The following is a 21138-nucleotide window of genomic DNA, read 5'->3' on the forward strand; positions in this document are numbered from 1 at the left end:
CCAGATTTGGAGACCATTCTTTCAAGATTTCCTTATGATACAAACACATATACTGTTCATATTATCTTCAACTTAGTTCAGTTGTAAGAAATACAGTTTCTTAGAATGATAGAGATACTTTCCTTATTTAAAATGTCATATTGTTCTATTATATTAATATGAAAATTCTATGAAGTTCTGGTTGTTTCTACTATAAGTAATTACAACCATGAAGTAACACATAAAAGCCACATTTTGGAGAATGTTGCCATTCTATCCAGGTGCAGAGGTATATATAACATGCTACAATTTCTGTACAAAATAGAAAATAAGAACATTCAGGTTTACTTGTACATCTAGAAAGAAAACCAGAGAGGATTCAAAACAAACTAATAAAAAATTATTTTCTTTGAGTCATACTAGGAACCAGGTAAAAAAGACACAGAGGTAAGATTCTTCACATATGTATCTTTGTAGGCTTTTTAGTTTTGAATCATTTGACTGTATTGCTACCTACTTAAAAAATTAAAGAGATGAAGAACGTAGTCTTTTTTTTCTTCATTTATAATGCAAAACATAAAAAAAAACATCAGAAATCTCATCCAAACATTACACAGAAGAGGCAAATTGAAAGTATTTCTACAGGATAATTCTCCTATAAGACCAAAGCATAATGTGCAGTTATCCAGGGCCATACTCTGAGAGTAAGGACAGACCAAATATGGTTGTGTACATGAATAAGAAGACTGTATTTACAATTTTCTAAGTTCCCTTTTTTCTACTTTTTTTGTAAAATGTTGAATTTCAATAAAATGAGTCAATCTCTGAAACAGCAAAAACTTTTCCTAAGTTACTTCTGTGCCATTGCACCCCTCTCCTTCTTTCTTTTCCTTATATAATCTACAATGCCTTTTTTCTGATCTCTTTTCTCCCTTCCTGTCATTTATATTGGGCACTCAAGGGGGAGTACAGACCATCTCTACACAAACACAGGATACTATAATATCTACTAAAATACTTTGTTACCTAAATGTCATACTTCATTAGTACTTTGGACATTTCTTAAAACCTAAATTCAAGGGCTTCTTATACCAATACAAAGCTCAAATTAATTTATACAATTATATGAACTATATTCTGGACTGACTTAAAACAATTATTTCATATGAAATGCTCCAACATTTGGAGTTTATACCTGAATATTAAAAATTAAAATATAAAACTCAGATTTTCATTGTGACATGTACATGTTAACATGGACACAAAAATAAGGTAACAGAATTTTTAAGTTATATGCAAAAGTATACATGTAATAAAATGCCTGTTTTATAAGAAGTTTGAAGAGTATGACCAGATAAATAAAATAATCTGATTAATACGTTATTTTTATTTAAAATTAAAATACAATAAGCATACATTATAATATATACAAATTTAAGTTTTAAAATTTGAGGATTTAGAAGGAATTTGAGAATCTATATAATCATTACGAATGTAAATTGTTACTTAAATGGATATACCAATAAGATTATTTCTGGACAAATCATTAATTACTATAATCATCAGTATTTTTAGAAATGTGCAAACTTTTTACAAATTAAATTTTGAAAGAGTTTTACCTTCATGTGATTTTTCAAAGGATCCAAAAGATTGAAATGAATGTTGCACTTTGGACAGGCTCTTGGAAAAGGTGTTCCATTTTTAGATTGATTTGATGAGGTATTTGCACCTAAAATAAATTCAGAACTTTTATGACTCAAATTTCATCATTTTTTCACCTTAAATAACCACTAATAATACTTTTTAAATTTATAGCCACTTCTAAAATGTATGTATAAATACTGTAACTTCTTTTTACATACTAGATTTCATATTTACCTTTTGCTAGCATAGCCTGGGAAGATGTCACTGAAGGAGATTTAACTGAAGGTAATATAGTTGAGGAATTTCCTCCAGAAACACTTTCACTGGGCTTAGGCTTCTTTGGATTAGCATTATTTACTTCAGAAGTAGAAGGACGTTTTGATAAAAATGAACTTTCATTCATACCTACAATAATTTAAACAGTGAGAAATATATTTTTAAAAATTAGAATTTTATTTACATATGAGTAAAAATACTTTGGAGCTAAATTAAAGGTAATATAATTGAATTATCATATCATGACAATAATGATAAAACTTGATATGATCCCAACTCAAGGGCTCAAGGGTGTAAAGAAATTGCACATATATTTTCATGGACTATATACATTTAAATAATTTAAAAAAGAATCCCTCTATAAAAGAAAATTCTAAATATGACTTCAAATAAAAAATATAAATAGCTATCATAAAGGGAGCCAGACCAATACTCCAAGCCAAAAAAAAAGTATACTATGAATAAGTTCTGACAAATGAATTATCTTTAGACGCTTAAGTGCATTGAGTACATTAGAGTTTGTAAAAAAAACAAACAACAATTACCTGTTTCAAAAATTTAGAGATGCTCTTAAGATGCCTTTTTTTATTTAACAACTTAAAATGTCTAATGGAAATTTAGTTCTTTCCTACCTAACAAACTGAAGAGTGGTAAGAGTGGTCTACTCATGGCTTTGAGTGGTATTACTCATTTATCGCTATGTACAAAGTGGAAATAAGTAATCTTGAATGATAATACTTCATTCATTTATATGAAAGGACACATAATGGAAGTAGTAAGTATAATGATTTTCACACTACGTTCCCCAGAAATTAATGGGTGCGTTTTAGAGAATATATTGAGCATGTCTAACAGAGAAACTCTTTTTTGTTTTATTTATTTAAATTTTGTTTATATAAGGATCTCATTCCTAAAAACACTTTCCCATTTGAAAACCAATTTGTTAAGGCTAAACGATTTTAGGTTTATTTAATGCATTCGCAAGAGAAATGAGGATATCCAGGCTATAATAAGGCTCAGAAAAGTCTTATTTTGAAAATAACACACAACTGTACTTTGTAAAAGAGATCCTAAAACTGTACATCAAATTTTAGTCCTCCCAACTATACATTAAAAGTAGAAATGGTAAGGTAACTATATTAGAAATATTCCAGGTTTTTAAGTCAGACAAGATAAGTTCAAATCCACACCTTGTCACTCTCTAGTTATGTATTTTTAGCTTAATTTCTCGAAGCCTCAGTTTCCTTTTTTATAAAATAAGTTATAATACTCTATTTTACAGAGCTGCTTTAAGGACCAAATAAGATAATGTACTTAAAGCACCCAACAAAACATTTGGTACACAGAAAGCACTCAGTAATGAATTACAGCTATTATCATTACTAACAAAATATTTTATATTTAACTTACCTTAAAGGGGAAAAATATAATAGATTCACTTGTCAGCTTTTTAATAAGGGCAAACATTACAGCAAAATAAGAGTACTATACTACTTGGCTTCTCTGTTTCATCCTTTTCAGATAACATAAAAATGATTTTTTTCCATCTTCAAAATACTCGATTACTGATAGATATACTGTAGGTACATGGGAAAGATTCTGTATAATCACATTCACATTCTTGTGAGATGTTTAACTGAAAAACCAACGAATGCCAGAATTCTGAATTAAGCATCTGATTATACAGCAGGCTAGACAGTAGAAACAGACTGCTTTAAGAATTTTTAAAACAAGAAATCTCAAGATTAAATAAAATCACTCTGTATTTGTTTTAAATTTTGATGCTTTAACTTATTTCTCTGTTGTGTTTGGCTTGTGTTGCTCCCTACCCGCAACAGCTCTCTCTCTGCTGGTAAAAATCCTATTCTCATTCAAGATTTAGCTCAAATCCAGTCTTCTCCAAACTCCCATAATCTCCCTAGATGGTAGTCTGTTAATCATGTTACTGAACATGTGGCACATACTATTCATAATTATCATTCAGAATAACTGTGTTGTCAAGTCTTTTAAAGCTTATAATGTATTCTCACATTTCACTTGGATTTGGGCATTAAAAAATCCCTAAGTAGAGCAAGAATTAAAATTACATGTCCAAATGAATGGTTCCAGATGTGAAGAATGAATGCATTCTACAAGAAAAATTAAAATCTCCCTTTTAACAATTTGTGAAAACCAAAGTGGTTAGGTACCTTAACAGAGACTACAAAAATCTTAAGAATAGAGGATCAAATCGTCCTACTTACTGCTCAGGCTAAAGTCCCACTCGCTGAAGTAGAACACTTACAGGAAGAATAGGAGTTATTATTTCTCTTTATTACCAAGAAGTTTCAAGAATTTAGACTTTTTCTATGAATAAAGTCTATATGCTTTATGAAACCAGACTTAAGACAACTTTTTTTCTCCCTGTTTCCTTTGGTTCTTACCTATTTCACAAACCAGATTGTTACTAAATATGTAAGTGACACCCAGAGAGGTGAATATCAAATCAAGGATTATCAAAATGGAAATAGAGTTTAAGTGTATAATACATTTAGTATTACCATTAAAAAGAAACTGGGAGAGGGTTTGGTCAATTCTCCGCACTGATTTGTTAGTAAATCTAAAAATTCCAAAAAATCACGTATACGTCTGTTTAGTCAAATATTTGAATAGATACAAACTGCGAATATACAAAGAGTAACCACCTTGATTACAGGGAATTTTCAATTAGATAAAATTCTTTTATAGTACACTAATTTATTTTAGATTAATGAAGAACTTTGTTATAGTATACAAGCAAAAACTTTCAATGTTCCTCAACAGGGAAAGTTCATTAATCCTTCAACGTACATTTAATGAGTACTTACTATGTGCAAATCACTATTTATTTATTGTTGGCAGTTTATAACAGCACTTTATAATCATATTGAACTATCACGCTGAAATAATTAGAACAGAAAGACACTAATTAAGAAATCAACTATAACCATATATTTTTCACACTAGTGTCCATAGAAACTAATTAATACTTTTTTAAACAGAGTATTTAGGCTACCTGAGAAGTTCTCTAACTCACAGATTATTTTAGTGTATCTCAGCTATGGTTAGCTCCAAGTGAGAATGAGTTCAAAGTTGGTTGGCTTACTTAATAGGAAGAAATAAAATATTCTGTCATTAAATAGGATTTTACAGAAAATTACCCAAGAAAGGTATTCAAGAACTACTAGTGATGTTCCACCTTACAATATATGAAAAACTTCACACAAGGGTAGGGGCTTCAAAACAGAAAGTCAGTCTCATATGCATATTTATCAAGTTTCTTTTTATAATCTTTATGAAAAAAATACTAAAACCAACCTGCCATAGAAAGTGTTGGTCCCCCTTGGTAATGTGATAATCCTGTATCCTGGGTCAAGTCAAATAGTAACTCTGATGACTTATTAGACACAATTCGTGATGAGTTTGTTATATAACCCTGTTAAATAGTTCAAAGGAAAAATAATACATTTATTCAACAGTTATAATTATTTTAATATAATTATATATTATGTAATTTTACATAATTATGTAAGAATTTTATTTCATAGACATTTACAAAAGTAAACTTAATTGTATGCCCAATATTCTAAGGAAATCCTTTGATGACTCAATTATTAATAAGTTAAAAACACAAAGATAATTGCTACTTTGCCAAAATTATCATCTACTGAAACTGAAAGCAAGCTATTACTTAGAGCTGGTTTACTGCTGACTAGAAAACTAAAATGGGGGGCATATTCTTAGTCCAACTTCTTCAAGGTAAAAGAAACATAAATCAACTTATATGTCAATAAGATTGATACACTTTAGATGACTTCTAAAGATGTAGTATCCTCATTAAAGGGCAAATAATAGAACTTAGCAAAATCTTTGGGCATAAGCAAGGAGAAAAATAAAAACCATATTTACATGACCAAAGAAATTAAAAGCTTCTATGCCTCTAAAAACCTCACAACTGAGATATCAGGGCAAACAAACAGAATCAATCTGCAGTATTATGCATCAGTGTTAAGGATGAATAAATCACATAATATGAATTTTGAAATCATCTTTATTGGAGAAATGTATAAGCTATGCATCAGAAGGAGAAAAAATGGGCCCCACACCCTTTCCATCATCCCATAGAAAGCCATGCTAGGCCAGGAATCTTCCGTCTCATCAGGCAAATATGAAAGCAAACAGGTCAGTAGAGTGAACAAATAAGAATGCCAGGCAGACAGGGTTTAGAACAGAAGTTGTTTATAGGAATAACTGGGGCCAGCTGTCCTGCCCCTAGAGGCCTTGGGACTCAAAGGAAGTTTTAGCCCTTCCATCAGGAGAAAGGGTGGTCCAAACTAAAAGGAAGATCTTAGGAAGAGAGGAGTGAAAAGTATGAGATGAATGATAATGTGGTCAAGTATAAAGCAGTATAAAGTTATAACATATATGAGCATACATATATAGTGTACATAATTATGAAAAATATGGTCAATATAATTTAGGGACATACACTCCAATATTATTATACATTAAATATAATGATACATACACACACACACACACACACACAAAATATACTCCAATACTATTAATACATTTAAAAGATACTCATTGTGGACAGTAAGCTCTCAGAGTGACTTTTGGACCATTCTACATGTCATAATATATAACAAGCAAAAGTTTCAAGATTAACAATAATTAAAAATTAAAGGAAAAAAGACTATCACTTTAGGAAAAATATGGGCAAAGGCCATAAACTGAGAGAATTCAGACGTCAAATACTAATGAACAACACATACGAAATACCTTTTTTCCAAATTGCTAGCCAAAGAAATGCAAATAAAAACAATAGCAATATTTAACTAATGAATTGGCATGTTACCATAATATCTACTACAAAATAAATTAATTAGCCACTACTCTTAAAAGTGTCAAGGTCATGGAAGACAAGGAAAGAATGAATAACTAGAAAATATAAGGAGATTAAAAAGAAATAACTGCAAGGTGGGATCCTGAACAGGATACTGGGCAGGAAAAAAAACATTAATGGGAAAACTGATGAAATTCCAGTAAGGTCTATAGTTGGGTTAATGTTAATTACCCAGTTGTGATAAGATGTTAACATAAAGAGAAACATAAAGAGAAAAGAGGTATACGGGAACTGTTTGTACTATTTTTTCTGTGTCTAATATTAGTTTGAATTAAAAAGTAATAATATTCATTATTGGCAAAGTAGAGCTTATATTTTACATTAATTTTTCTGCATAAAAGCTTTGGCAGTAGCTATTGAAGGCTTTAAAAGGTTCACTTCCTTTTTGTGTGTTGGTGTGTGAAACGGAGTTTCACTTTTGTTGCCCAGGCTGGAGTGCAATAGACTGATCTCCGCTCGCTGCAACCTCTGCCTCCTGGGTTCAAGTGATTCTCCTGTCTCAGCCTCCTGAGTAGCTGAGACTACAGGAGCATGCCACCACACCTGGCTAATTTTCGTATTTTTAGTAGACATGGGGTTTCATCATATTGGTCAGGCTGGTCTTGAACTTCTGACCTCAGTGATCCACCTGCCTTGGCCTCCCAAAGTGCTGGGATTACAGGTGTGAGCCACTGTGCCCAGCCGGTTCACCCCCTTTTATGTAATTATTCCATTTTTAAGAATTTATGGTAATGAAATAAAAATGTTTAAGGGAAAATTAGTTACAACAGCAAAGCAATTATAACCTGTATGTCTAACAATGGAGAAATGATTAAACTGATAAACTATTGCGCAAAAATTAACTTTTTTGTGTGTGTGACGGAGTCTCACTAAGTTGCCAGGCTGGAGTGCAGTGATGTGACCTCGGCTCACTGCAACCTCCACCTCCTGGGTTCAAGCAATTCCCCTGCCTCAGTCTCCCGAGTAGCTGGGACTACTTAACTTTAACTGCACAGTAGAATCACACTTGAAGAGTTTTTAAGAAGCTATCATTTCTGGGTTCCACCCAGACCAACTGGCAAAACCTCTCATTTTTAAAAAGAATCCAAGTATAGGAACCATCAACTGAGGTGCTTTCATTTAAAAACTATGGTGGACACCACCATGCCCACCTAATTTTTGTATTTTTAGTAGAGACAGGGTTTCACCATGTTGGCCAGGATGGTCTCTATCCCTTGACCTTGTGATCTGCCCACCTCAGCCTCCCACAGTGCTGGGATTACAGGTGCAAGGCACCGCACCCGGCCAAATTAACATTTTTTAAGGAAATGTTCCAAGTAGAATGTTCAGTGAAAAAACAGAAATATGTATTTGCATATACTATAGGGTCCTGATATACTCTTCTCACTTTTCTAAACTCTGTCCCCAAATACATATTATTTCATAAGAGAAACATAAAGGTTTTATTATAAATTAAGGAATATTTAAGTTTGAAGAATTTCGCTTTGTTACTAACTTTTCTATTGACACGGGTTTGTTAAGAAGTTATGGAAACAAGCTATTGATGTTACTCAAACTAATCCTAGAATTTGAGGCCTAATAGGCAGATGTAGGCATTTGGGCCTCAACATGTGGTATTTTTTTTTTAATCAATAATGCCCTATGATTTAACAGTAATAAAACATATACTTCAAAGTAAACATTTTCTCAAAATATTTGTGAAAAAATTGAAAAGTTACTTCTGAGTTTCAAGTTATTCACCTTTCAAACTGAAATAATAATCACAATTGTTTTAAATGTACTTGCTCTTCATGGTACATGTATCATATTAAGCAGCTATCACAACAATGCTAATAAAGACCTAATATTCTTCCCCATTTTATAAATAGGTAAACTAAGGTTAGGTGTGGTCTAATAAGGCTCCCAGTACAGCCCCACTTGTTGCTGATGGAGCTGGAAATAGAATCCATGTCTGACTGATTACAGAGCCCAAGCACTTAAGCTATATTACATTGACTTTCTAGGTGGTAATAACATATCCCATCCCTGCCAACCTGAAAGCGATGTTCAGATACGACATTCCATGAAAAAGTAAACACACACACACACAAAATATGACATAAAAAAACTACTAATTATAATTTATTAAAATAACTTCCAAAATTCAGAGAAAAGTCCCTTAAACAGGATTCTCAATTCATTCCAGAATACTCCTCTGTCATTCTTAACTTTAACTGCACAGTAGAATCACACTTGAAGAGTTTTTAAGAAGCTATCATTTCTGGGTTCCACCCAGACCAACTGGCAAAACCTCTCATTTTTAAGAAGAATCCAAGTATAGGAACCATCAACTGAGGTGCTTTCATTTAAAAACTATGCCCAAAACACTCTGAGTCAGAAAAGAATCTAATTCCTAATTCCTTTAACACCAAATGTACAAACTCTTGCTTTTATTTTTTTTTCCCCTCCCTCGGTCAAATGTTGGAAAGATTTTTACCTAACAAACTATTAAACAATGTTTTCTTTCTCTATTTTTTTTTCCTCAATAATGCCAAATAGCTTATAATAAGCATGAAAGAAACCACTGAGTTAATTTAACTTGATTCCAACTAACAGCAAAGAATTTTTACATTCTGGGTAGCTTTCCAGCTACCTTCAGGAACACCTTTTTTTCCTTTTCTTTTCTTTTTTTTTTTTTTTTTTTTTTTTTTGAGATGGAGTCTCACTCTGTCACCCAGGCTGGAGTGCAGTGGCATGATCTCAGCTCACTGCAACCTCTGCCTCCCAGGTTCAAGTGATTCTCCTGCCTCAGTCTCCCAAGTAGCTGGGATTACAGGCACCCACCACCACGCCCAGCTATCTTTTGTATTTTTAGTAGAGACATAAGAGTTCTGCCCTGTTGTCCAGGCTGGTCTTGAACACCTGACCTCAGGTGATCCACCCACCTTGGCCTCCCAAAGTGCTGGGACTATAGGCATGAGCCACTGCGCCCAGCCACCTGTTACATTTTTAAAAACATTAGAAATAGCCCGTGGAACCCTGGATGATTCAAGACAGAGACTCAGCAGTCTCCCTTATCATTCTTATTATTTAAAGAATATACATTTTTAGGAAAATTCACCACTATTTTTCTGAGACAGTGGTGCCCTAACTCTTTGGCTTCAGAACCATTTTATGCACTTTAAAATTGTTGAACCCAAAAAGATTTTGTTTACATTGGTTACATCTATCAGTATTTTCCATATTAGAAATTAAAACAGAGAATATTTTATAACATTTATTTATTCATTTCAAAATAACAAACTCATTACAGATTAACATAAATAACATTTTAATGAAAAATGACTTGCAAACACAAAAAAAATGACTTGCAAACACAAAAAAAAATGTGAAAAGTGGCATTGTTTCACATCTTTGCAAAGCTCTTAAATATCTAGCTTAATCAAAAATTGTTTTAGCTTCTTATCTGCTTCTGCCTTCAATCTACTAGGACATGTTGTTTTGGTTGAAGAATATTATTAAAATCTGCCTCATAGGAATATATAACTGGAAAAGGGAGTGTTTTAACAGGGTTTTAATTAACTGTGGATATACTACTTTGATACTATACCAAAACTGAACAGTTGGTACTTAAAGGTTTGTTGCAGTGTGAAATCTGAAACCGTATCCCAGAACACCTGTTCCATTAAAATCATTGGTCTATCTTGGCTTTTAAATGGATGTTTCACCCATGCATACTTTTGTAATATATATGCTAGTTATGTGGAAAATACTGGTTTCACTGAATTATACAGGTCTTTCAAATGGTGACATAGTTCATTACACAATATTTTTTAAATCATTATTTATGAACACCACCACCCATCAGAAAACTCTTGAAGTATTCAAAAGTTGCCAAGATCACGGTGGCAAATGAGTTTTCCAAAATTCTAATTTTTGCTTGAAAGTTCAAATTTTACCATTGGCAAGAAATATTACTATCAATTGTTTTTGCTGAAGTGAAAGGTTTGAGGAAATGTTTGCCAAACAATCAAGATTGAGTAAGTGTGTGGCAGATAGACTCTAAATTGGCCTCCATGTAAATGTCATTACTCATAAACCCCAGGTCCTGGTACTCATGTTCTGTATAATTCCCTCCCTTTGAGTGTGTGCAGGACCTCTGACTTGCTTTTAACCAATAGAATACAACAAAGGTGACAGGATATATATGATTTTTGTGTACATGATTATGTTTCCTAAGACTGTAAGGGCATCTTGCTAAGGACTCACTCTCACCTGCTAGCTTTGAGGAAGCAAGCAGTCTTACTGGGAAAACCTACCTGCCAAGGAGCCAGCCAAAAGCCAACAAGATACTGAGATTCTCAGTCCAACAATCCTTAAGGAACTGAATGCTACCAAAAACCATGTGAACTTGGAAGCAAATATTTCCCCAATAGAATTTCAGATGAAACTGCAACTTCAGGGACCACATCTTGAATGCAGCCTTGTGAGATCCTTAAGCAGAAAACCCACCTAAGCCATGACCTGATTCCTGACCCACAGAAATTGTGAGACCATGAGATAAAGAGTATATGTTGTTTTAAGCTGTGTAAGCTTGTGGTAATATTGATACACAGAAACAAATATCTAATACACCATGGTATGTCAGTCATTCTTTCATGTAAAAATGGTGTTCTATTAACAACAACAACAACAAAAATCAGGTAGTTTACCTCACAATTCAATCACACAAGTGCTTTTCCTCAAGACAACTATCATACTTCAGACACAGAGGTACTTTACGCATACTACCCATATCATCACACAGAATATTTTTTAAAACACATATTCAAGTGTAGAGAGTTAACAAAACTAATAACATTTTAATACTTCATCAGGGAAATTGGGTATAACTGAGTAATACTCAGCTGAGTAATATAGTTTACTGTGAGTGCATGGCAGGTGACTAATACAGAAACTACACTTTGGTGGCACTACCTTCATTCACACTAAGGCACCAGCAGCTTACCCACCATTACTTCAGCATCACCAGTGCAAATAACAACACAGTGGAAAAGGAAAACAGTCGTTGATTATAATGACAACACTGTTGACTCTCAAATCTTTGAAAGGGTCTTGGGGAACCCCAGGGGATTGCAAAATACAGTCTGAGAACTGTTCGACTAAGGCAATTCTTTCATGACTAAAAAAGTGTACATTTATATACAACATATACGTATGTATGTGTGCATATACACATAAACTATGGGTTAGGCTGGATTGAAATCCCAGATCCATCAACTGCCAACTTTGGGATTTTGAATAAATCTTTCAACCTCTATGAGCCTCAGTTTCCTCAACTAAAAAATGAGGATAATTATAGTGCCTACTTCACAGGGATGTTTAAGAACTAAATGAAGTGAATTTACCTATGGCATTTAGCACAAAGCCTTATATATATTAACAGCTCAATTAATGTTAACTATTACCATTTTCTATTACTTTTTGTAACAAAAAAAGTGGGAATATGTTGTAATAGGAAAAAACATTTTTTTTTTTAACTAACTGAACTATAAAGGAATGCTTTCAGAGTAAAAAGCTATGATGGTCTCTTGACTGTTTTCCCAATTAAGAATACCTGGTCCAGTTTGCAATCTTAAATATTTGTCATTATGCAATATTTATTACTGATCATAACTTTATTCACATTTTGATAGCATAGTTTTCACTACTGTACCTATTTAGGCATACTGCCTGTTATTGATAGGTTGGGTAGTTAGCTCCTTCAGTTATTACTTGGGGTACTGCTAGAGCTACCAAAAATATGGTGACATTTTCTGATGCTAACTATGCTTCTACTGGATGACTACTTATGACAGTCCAGAATTTTAACTGGGTATTGTTGATATTGATAAATAACATCCAATGGATTCCTGAGCTGGCTGTATAGTTTTAGAAACACTTACAGGTTTAGAAAAAGGCTGAACAATAACAGAACTATCTGAAGATCTAGACTCAGGATGAAAATTTATTGGTGAGGCAGGCACTGGATTTGATGTTGGATTCGTGTAGTGTTGACTTGTAGGCTTGAATGCAGCAGTAATACCTGTATTTTAAAGTAACACAATATATTGAAATTATTTGTACATAATCAATTTTGTCAAAATACTTCACTTTAAAATTAAAATAGTACAATAATACTGTACCTCGACTGAGTGCACCATTCTTTAGTCCCCTTGAATATGAGCTGGGGTTAACTCTGTTCAAAATATCTATAAAAGATTATATTTATTTATTTTAAAATTCATTGTTTGAATGAAATACATATTAAGATAATAGAAATCATCAATTGAAAACATTTAAACAGATTTATGCAAAGAGTATATAACTAATCACTGATTTAAGAATATAGTTCATTTTAAACACATACATCTTTATCCACTAAAGAAGCTAAAGAAACAAGATAAGTAGGCTTTCTTTTATAGACTAAGAACAATCTTTCTCATTGTAACTCAAAATTCAAAAGCCAGAAGTAAGGGAGTGACAAATCTGACTACATGTGACTCAAAACATTGTGCTTGCAAAGAAACATCACGTAGTTAATAAAAATTTTCCAAAAATATATTTATATACAACCTATAATTTAAATGTATATCTTTCTTTGCATGATGACAGGGCTGTACATACAGTCAGGTTCCTATGATTCAAAATCAAATCCTTGCCCAACCTCTACACTGCATTCACTCCTCTAAAAGTCTTGAAGTTTCATTACAGAAAATCTCATTGGATTATCTACTATTAGTTTTGAGTTAAAAAAGAAAAACTATCAGAGATTGCAGACTAAAGTGAACCAACAGTTTATCGTAGCATTTTATTAGTTAAGAGGTTTCAAAACCACCACTACACCAGAAGTCAAGCTGAGCCTGCCATGACTTTGAGGATCAATTTAAAGTTCCTCATTCTTGCATGCATATAAACTCTGTAACTTCCAGCTTATCAAATTGTGGTTTGGAAGCATGAAGATTTGCCTAAAATTGCTGGTTAGAAAAAGGTAAAAAGCACTTAAAAAAAAAAAAAAAAAAAAAAACCCACCAAATCTCATAAAAATTTCTTTTATCTTCCTCACAGTAGAAAGGAACCAGATCCCATTAAGTAATTCTATAAAATAATGGTTCACACAGAAATATGGTTGTCTTCTGATAAGGTCAATGCAGTGCTCTGTAATTAAACACTACAGATATCTTATTACAGAAAGTTCTACTCAAAGAACTTGAAACTGTTTTCACTCAGAAATTCAGGATTAAATATTTACTCAAACCATGAAAGAACTATTGCTGTCGTACTTTTTAGTGGGTGTAGTCTATGGATCACAAGTTTTTGACCTCCTTTCTTGCAGTTTTATACAAACATTTAACTCATGTTCCATATGTTAATTTTATGGCTTACATATAAAATAACAATAAAACCATTGAAATTATTCACCTTAACATTGTAGAAAAGAAATTCTATTGGGGTCAATCCCCTTCTTGATGGAATTATTTTAAAACTAATGTACAATGTTCTACTTGAATACCATGAAGAGTCATCTACAATCAGTATAAATTCAACTTGAATCTTAACTGTCATGTTTTCAGTAAGAGTTTGAATAATTTTGCAATATAATATTTCAATATAAAACAATAATCAAGAGAATATTATGTTCCACATATTACCAACAATGCCATCATGCCTAATTCATTTTATAATCCAAGTGGCACTCCGCTTAGCACTCCATGAGAGATGACCAACGTGTCACAGGAAATGGTACTGAAAATCCAATTGGTGTAATTACTCTCTCTCTAATAAAACTGAATAAAGGTGCCAATCCGAGTTTAGAGGTAAGCGAAGCAAGAACTAGGCTTTCAGAAAATTTTAGTCTCTTAATCACACTTTGAAGCACTACCATGGTAAGTAAACACACACACACTAGTAAACTGGGTACATAACATTCTTTGGTAAATTCTCCTGGCTTCAAACAAACAAGTAAATGAAATGCAAAAGGATCTATTTTCTCTTTCTCCCTGAAATTTGCATGTTATTTCTCTACACTGTCATACATTTTTGAGTGGACATTTTAACAAATGTCACAGTATCTGCACATTAATATTATAACAATGTCAAGACCAATTCTCTAATTCAAAGCTAATAAGCCACAAAGGTACCAAGTTGTTCTGCCCAAAAGCCTTAAGGATTTAAATGTACTAAACGCTACATCATCCAAGTAGAGTGGCTACAGACAGCACCGTTCTCTTTCATGAATATAAAAAGGAGTTACTGGAAGATGGGTATAGTCAGAAGCTGCAGCTTCTATTGGTACACAGGCCAGAGACTGTGCAATCATTCATCACCTATACATTTTGTGGCCATGTATAGATGACACTGCAGTGAGGACTGGATGTGAGAAGTCCCATTTGAGACTAACAAAAACTCACTTAGTATATTCTGAAACTTTAAGCAAAGCATTCCAAATGTTTTATTTTCTCTTCTCCTGGGTTTGAAAAAAAAGAAAAAGAATAAACAGATAAATATGTTACTTAAGGCCAGGTTCGGTGACTCACACCTATAATCTTAGCACTCTGGGAGGATGAGGCAGGTGGATCACTTGAGCTCAGGAGTTCGAGAGCAGCCTGGGCAGCATGATGAGACCCTGTCTCTACAAAAAATACAAAAATTAGCCAGGCATGGTAACACATGCCTGTAGTCCCAGCTACTTGGGAAGCTGAAGTGGGAGGATTGCTTGAGCCAAGGAGGTTGAGGCTACAGTGAGCCATGATTGCGCCACTGCACTCTAGTCTAGCGATAGAGACCCTGTCTTTAATTAATTAATCAATTAATTAACTCCATTAAAAATTATGATTTCTAATCTCAGAAGACCTCCAGGGTCACCAGCTAATCTCAGTCCATTTCTCTTTCCTGACATTTGATATTTAACCTCTTACCTCCTTCCTCAAGTCCCCAAACACATCGCCATCCTGATTCTCAAGTTCTTACTGGCCTCCCACCCAATCTCTCATACCTAACTCTTTACAGTGGAACATGAACACCAAGTACCTATTAAACAGTTCACAAGTTTTTCTATTAGAAATAATACCTTATAAAGCTTGGTTTCACTAAAAGTAAATGCTTACTTGAAATTGCTGGTTTTGAACTTGATATCTCCCCAACAAAGATTGGCTCATCATCGTCGTCATCCTCAACTTCTTTTACTTTCTTCTGCCATGGTTCCAGCTCCTCTTCTTCACATTCCATAAACAGTTCTGCCATTTTTGAATTACCTAATTTTCAAAAGAAGAGAAGTAAACCTCATTTTTGAAAATAAAAATAAAAACATTTCTGTAATACATAGCATTAAATTTAAGATGTACTTTAATAATCCTAATAGCAATTTCTGAATTGGTATTTGTAGTCAGTATGTGGTAACAACAGTGAGAAATGCAGAGCTTACTCTCTAAAATATTAAATAGTAAAATTTAGATAAACAGACCATTGATGACAGTAGTTATTTACAGTAGACAGAAAATCTGGAACAGTCAAATTCAGTGAAAGTGAGTTTCAGTCATATACATAGAATAGGATTATCTCTACAAAAAGGATTATACCCCCTGTCTTTTTAAAAACGTATTCACAAAAGGCAGATAAACTAAGAATAAGGGGCAACAGGTGGGAGATAAACGGGATAAACTAAAGCAGATTCAAGAATGCCAGGCAGGATGGGAGAGGTGGCTCCCACCTGTAATCCCAGCACTTTGGGAAGCCAAGGCAGACAGATTGCTTGAGGTCAGGAGTTCGAGACCAGCCTGGCCAACATGGTGAAACCTCCATCTCTACTAAAAACAGAAAAATTAGCCAGGCGTGGTGGCCTGAGTCTGTAATCCCAGCTACTTGGGAGGCTGAGTCAGGAGAATCGCTTGAACCTAGGAGGTGGAGGTTACAGTGAGCTGAGATCATGCCACTGAATTCCAGCCAGGGTGACAGAGTGAGAGTATGTCTTAAAAAATAAATAAATAAATAAATAAATAAATAATAATAATAATAATGCCAGGAATAGAACACAGCAGGGAAGAGATGCTAGAATAGAATATGGAAAACGAATTAGGCTTATTCAATTAAGGGCAAAGTAGATATTTCTCACAGGAAGAAAGTCACAAATCATTTTCTAGTCAAATGTTACAGTGTAGTCCACCTACCAAAAAAAAGGCCTTCCCATTTTCCTAAATGCCATCAATATCATGAACCTTTTTTTCTCTAAACTGTACTATTTTACTAATTATACAGAGTTCTTCAAATCTAATAATTAAAAATATTAATTTTCATTGGCAAGTCATAAGTTAGTATTTGTGTTTTTTAAATACTTGAAACACCAGCCTTATTGTGTGTTTCAGAGCTATTATTTACACCACTTCTTCTTCCTAGAATATCCTTCCTTCTCAACTCTAGTCTATATCACTCCAGTCTACAGCAAAGACAGCAGAGACTTGATATCAAATTGAGTAATTCAAATCTGTATTCCACTGTTTATAATCATATGACTCTAGAGAAGTTACTTGAACCTATTTTCCTCATCTATAATAGAAGTATGATATCTACCTAATAGAAGTATCACACAGATTCAAGAAAATGCCACATAAAGCACCTAACATCAAGTGAATATTCAACAAAATATTAATTCCCTGGCCCTCCTAACTCTTGGTTCAATTATAACTCCCCTTATAAACCATCAGATTTTACTTTCCTTCAAAATCTGAACCCAGTCTCTACTAAAAATACAAAAATTAGCCGGGAAAAAAAAAAAAAAAAAAAAAAAAAAAAAAAAAAATCTGAACTACATTGATAATCAATATCATGCAGTTCAAGATTTAACATATATGATCTCAAACTGCTATTTTTTCATGTGTGTTAATTTTATATGTCCAAGGTCATATAGGAATACATTCCCCCCTACACATTAGAGGGGCAGTAGGCATACAGCATATAATAATATATGGACTAGGTAAAGTCAGAAAATGCATAATTTTAAATAATTACGGAGACTTGTTGTATAGTAATAACAAAAGTATCATTTACATCCAGTTGTTACATGTATAGGCTGAACTGTGTTTTCTCAAAATTCATATGTTTAAGTGCTAACCCTCACACCATAGAATGTGACTATATTTGGAGACTGGGTCCTCAGAATTAATTAAATTAAAATAAGGTTAGTAGGGTGGGCCCTAATCTAGTATGACTGGTGTCCTTAATAGAAGAGGAGATTAGGACACAGACACAAGCAGGAAAGGAGATCACATGAAGGTATAAGAAGAAGATGGAGGACACACACAGTGGCTCACACCTATAATCACAACACTTTGGGAGGCCGAGGCAGGTGGATCACCTGAGGTCAGGAGTTCAATACCAGCATGGCCAACACGGTGAAACCCAGTCTCGACTAAAATTACAAAAAAACTTAGCCAGGATTGGTGGCGAGCACCTGCAGTCCCAGCTATTCAGGAGGCTGAGGCAGGAGAATCACTTGAGCCCAGGAGGAGGAGATTGCAATAAGCCAAGATTGCGCCAGTGTACTCCAGCCTTAGTGACAGAGTGAGAATCCGTCTCAAAAAAAAAAAGGAGAAGACGGCCATCTACAAGTCAAGAAGAGAGGCCTCAAACCCCTCCCATATGGCCCTCAGAAGAAATCAATCCTATCAACACCTTAATCTTGGACTTCTAGACTCAAGAATTATCAGAAAAATTTCCATTGTGTAAGTCACCCAGTCTGTGGTACTTTGTTACAGCAGCCCTAGCAAACTCATATAATATACAAAGGTCTTCCTTGTTCTTTTTAACAGGGCACTGCCATTGTTAATATACCCAGGACATATTTTTGAGAAAAAAATATTTTAAGGCATAATAGCTTTATAATTTTTTTAGAAATAATTTACTTTTTCTCTATGTACAGAAGAAACATGTAAGATTATATGTACCAAATTGGTAAAAGTAGTTTCTTCTGATAATGGGGGAAAACACCTCTATTTTACTCACTTTTTTATTTATATTACTTGTTTTTATGTGAACATTTGTTACTTTAACAATTTTAAACATTTTTAAATGTCTCCCAACTTTCATCCTTTCTCCTGAAGTAAAGTGATACGAAAGTCACATATACTAGTATTAGTCATGGCAGCAACACTTACTTTTTGGTTGAAAAAGGTTGTCGCCCATCAAGCTGCAGAGATGACTTTCTGTAAATTGTCACCTAAGTACTGACACATGATATCAGTCAATTTTATGAGTCACTTTAAGTAACACCAAATATTGAAACATGAAACTTGGGATTCACAAATTATTGGACGTAACTTTAATCTCTAAACTCACCATGTGACTCCAGACAAGGCAGCAAGTTATTTCTGTTTTCCTTCCTATAAAATAAAGATACCAACTATTAGGGTGGACTTCATTAAATTAAGACGTATACATATTTAATCTTTTCTCCTATACAGAGATCAATTATGTTTGATATATTTGATAAACACATATAGTTCATTTTACATAACTGGTTCATTCCCGAATAAACCCAAATGTAATAAATAAATGATTATTATACTCGGCACTTAATACTTGAAGAAATGTGATGATTCATAAATTACAAATAATTTTTTAAAGTATTATTTAGTAAAAATGAGTAATCACCTTACAATGTATTGTTATTGGAAATCGAACTTTTCAAATGCTGAGTGACATTAATCTTTAACTGTTATCTTTTCTTTGTATTTCAGAAATACATGTAATTATTTCTGTAAGAAAACACAATTTTAAACAAATTTTAGTTTATATCTTTCTGGCTTTTTATCAACTGAAAGGGAACAGAAAATTCACTGGAAATATTTCATCATAGATTAATTCATTCAAAAAAATAACTACTCATGGCCTTCTGTATGCAAGGTAATGTGCTAAGGTCAGTGGAAAACAAAAATGAGTAAGTCACATTCCTAGACTTCAGAAGTTTACAATCTAGTATGTCAATAATTTATTTGGCTTTAAAAATGCTGTTAGAATACACATTTTTTTGGGAAAAAAAATATTTGAATTGCTTTATTCAAACTGAGAATCTGTTTTTTGAATTTCCATGCACACGCAATAGCATAAATTTTACAAAATAAATAAGCTTTTATAAAACTGAGTTATAAAGCAAAAAATGTCAAAAATTAATGGAAATCTAAAACACTGGAATACACAACTAATTCAACCTTCACTTTCCTCTTTATCCTTAGGCTGACAAAAGCAAGCTTTCCTACTTTTCAGTTTCCACATTACGTAAACTGAAATAGCACAAAGGAAAAAATTATTACTTTAATTCCAGAAGCTATTGTTATTAATTCAGTTATTCAGAGTTACTATCACAAGAGACTCTAGTGATTCTTGTGTTTAACTTAATATCCCCTAGCTCTAAAGTTGTACTATTAAAAATCTCTTTAACTCAATTTTTGAATAGCTGTAGCTTGTCCCACTTTCAACAGTATAATGCTTATTTCAGATAAATACATGATAATTCCTGCTTCACATTAAGGACTTACCAATACCAGGAACAGAATATTTTTAAGATTCACAATTACATATCCTATGGACCCATATATAATGTTTTTAAGTGACCACATAAGTATCTACTGGCTTCAGAATTTTGTTGGTAAAGCACCGAATTCTATGAAACATTAAATCTGCTGCCAGAGAAGTGGTATATCCAACAAAGATATGCAACGGGAATGTCAAAGGCATCAGCTCAGAGTTGGCTCTTTAAGATAGCCAGAAAAGGTTAGGCGTGGCAGCTCACGCCTGTAATCCCAACACTTTGGGAGGCCGAGGTGGGCGCATCACCTGAAGCAGGAGTTCGAGACCAACCTGGCCAACACAGAGTCACACCCCGTCTCTATGAAAAAATACAAAAATTAGCTGGGCATGGTGGCACACGCCTGTAGTCCCAGCTACTTGGGAAGCTGAGGCAGGAGAATCACTTGAACTCAGGAGGCAGAGATTGCAGTGAGCTGAGACTGCACCACTGTACTCCAGCCTGATAGAGAGAGCAAGACTATGACTCTCAAAAAAATAAAATAAAATAAAATAAAATACCCAGGGAAAAAAAAAAAAAGAGGACTCTCAACTTCAACTACTAACTCAGGTACAGATTACATGCCCATATTTAATATACTGTTTGTATGGGGGGAAAATGAATTCCAAGTAACTGACTTAAAATAAAATCCATTCATTTATGGATACTGTCCACATAAATAATTATAATTCCTATTTTATAAATTTTTGGTTTCAGTTTTTATCTAAAATTAAAC

At 33.4% G+C, this 21138-nt stretch overlaps 1 protein-coding gene across 9 annotated transcripts in view; it reads right to left on the reverse strand.

The window, feature by feature from the left end:
• ZNF280D (zinc finger protein 280D) overlaps window positions 1-21138 on the reverse strand; it is a 98741-nt gene that overhangs the window by 57570 nt on the left and 20033 nt on the right. For 5 of the 9 annotated variants that reach the window (XR_004057316.1, XM_010374275.2, XM_030930638.1 and 2 more), the window contains exons 2-9: window positions 19175-19218; window positions 18994-19062; window positions 15952-16098; window positions 12991-13056; window positions 12751-12890; window positions 5236-5353; window positions 1858-2028; window positions 1599-1708 (exon numbers count right to left, since the gene is read on the reverse strand). Coding sequence is in view for 8 of the 9 variants with exons in the window: in XM_010374275.2 (XP_010372577.1) it covers window positions 1599-1708; window positions 1858-2028; window positions 5236-5353; window positions 12751-12890; window positions 12991-13056; window positions 15952-16098; window positions 18994-19021 (780 nt within the window). In the remaining variant the exon portion in view is untranslated. Of the gene's footprint in view, window positions 1-1598; window positions 1709-1857; window positions 2029-5235; window positions 5354-12750; window positions 12891-12990; window positions 13057-15951; window positions 16099-18993; window positions 19063-19174; window positions 19219-19489; window positions 19594-21138 lie in introns of all 9 variants that reach the window. The other 4 variants (XM_030930637.1, XM_010374277.2, XM_010374276.2 and 1 more) reach the window with 4 other exon arrangements.

The sequence above is a fragment of the Rhinopithecus roxellana genome, chromosome 5, assembly GCF_007565055.1.
Source record: "Rhinopithecus roxellana isolate Shanxi Qingling chromosome 5, ASM756505v1, whole genome shotgun sequence".
Lineage (NCBI taxonomy): Eukaryota > Metazoa > Chordata > Mammalia > Primates > Cercopithecidae > Rhinopithecus > Rhinopithecus roxellana.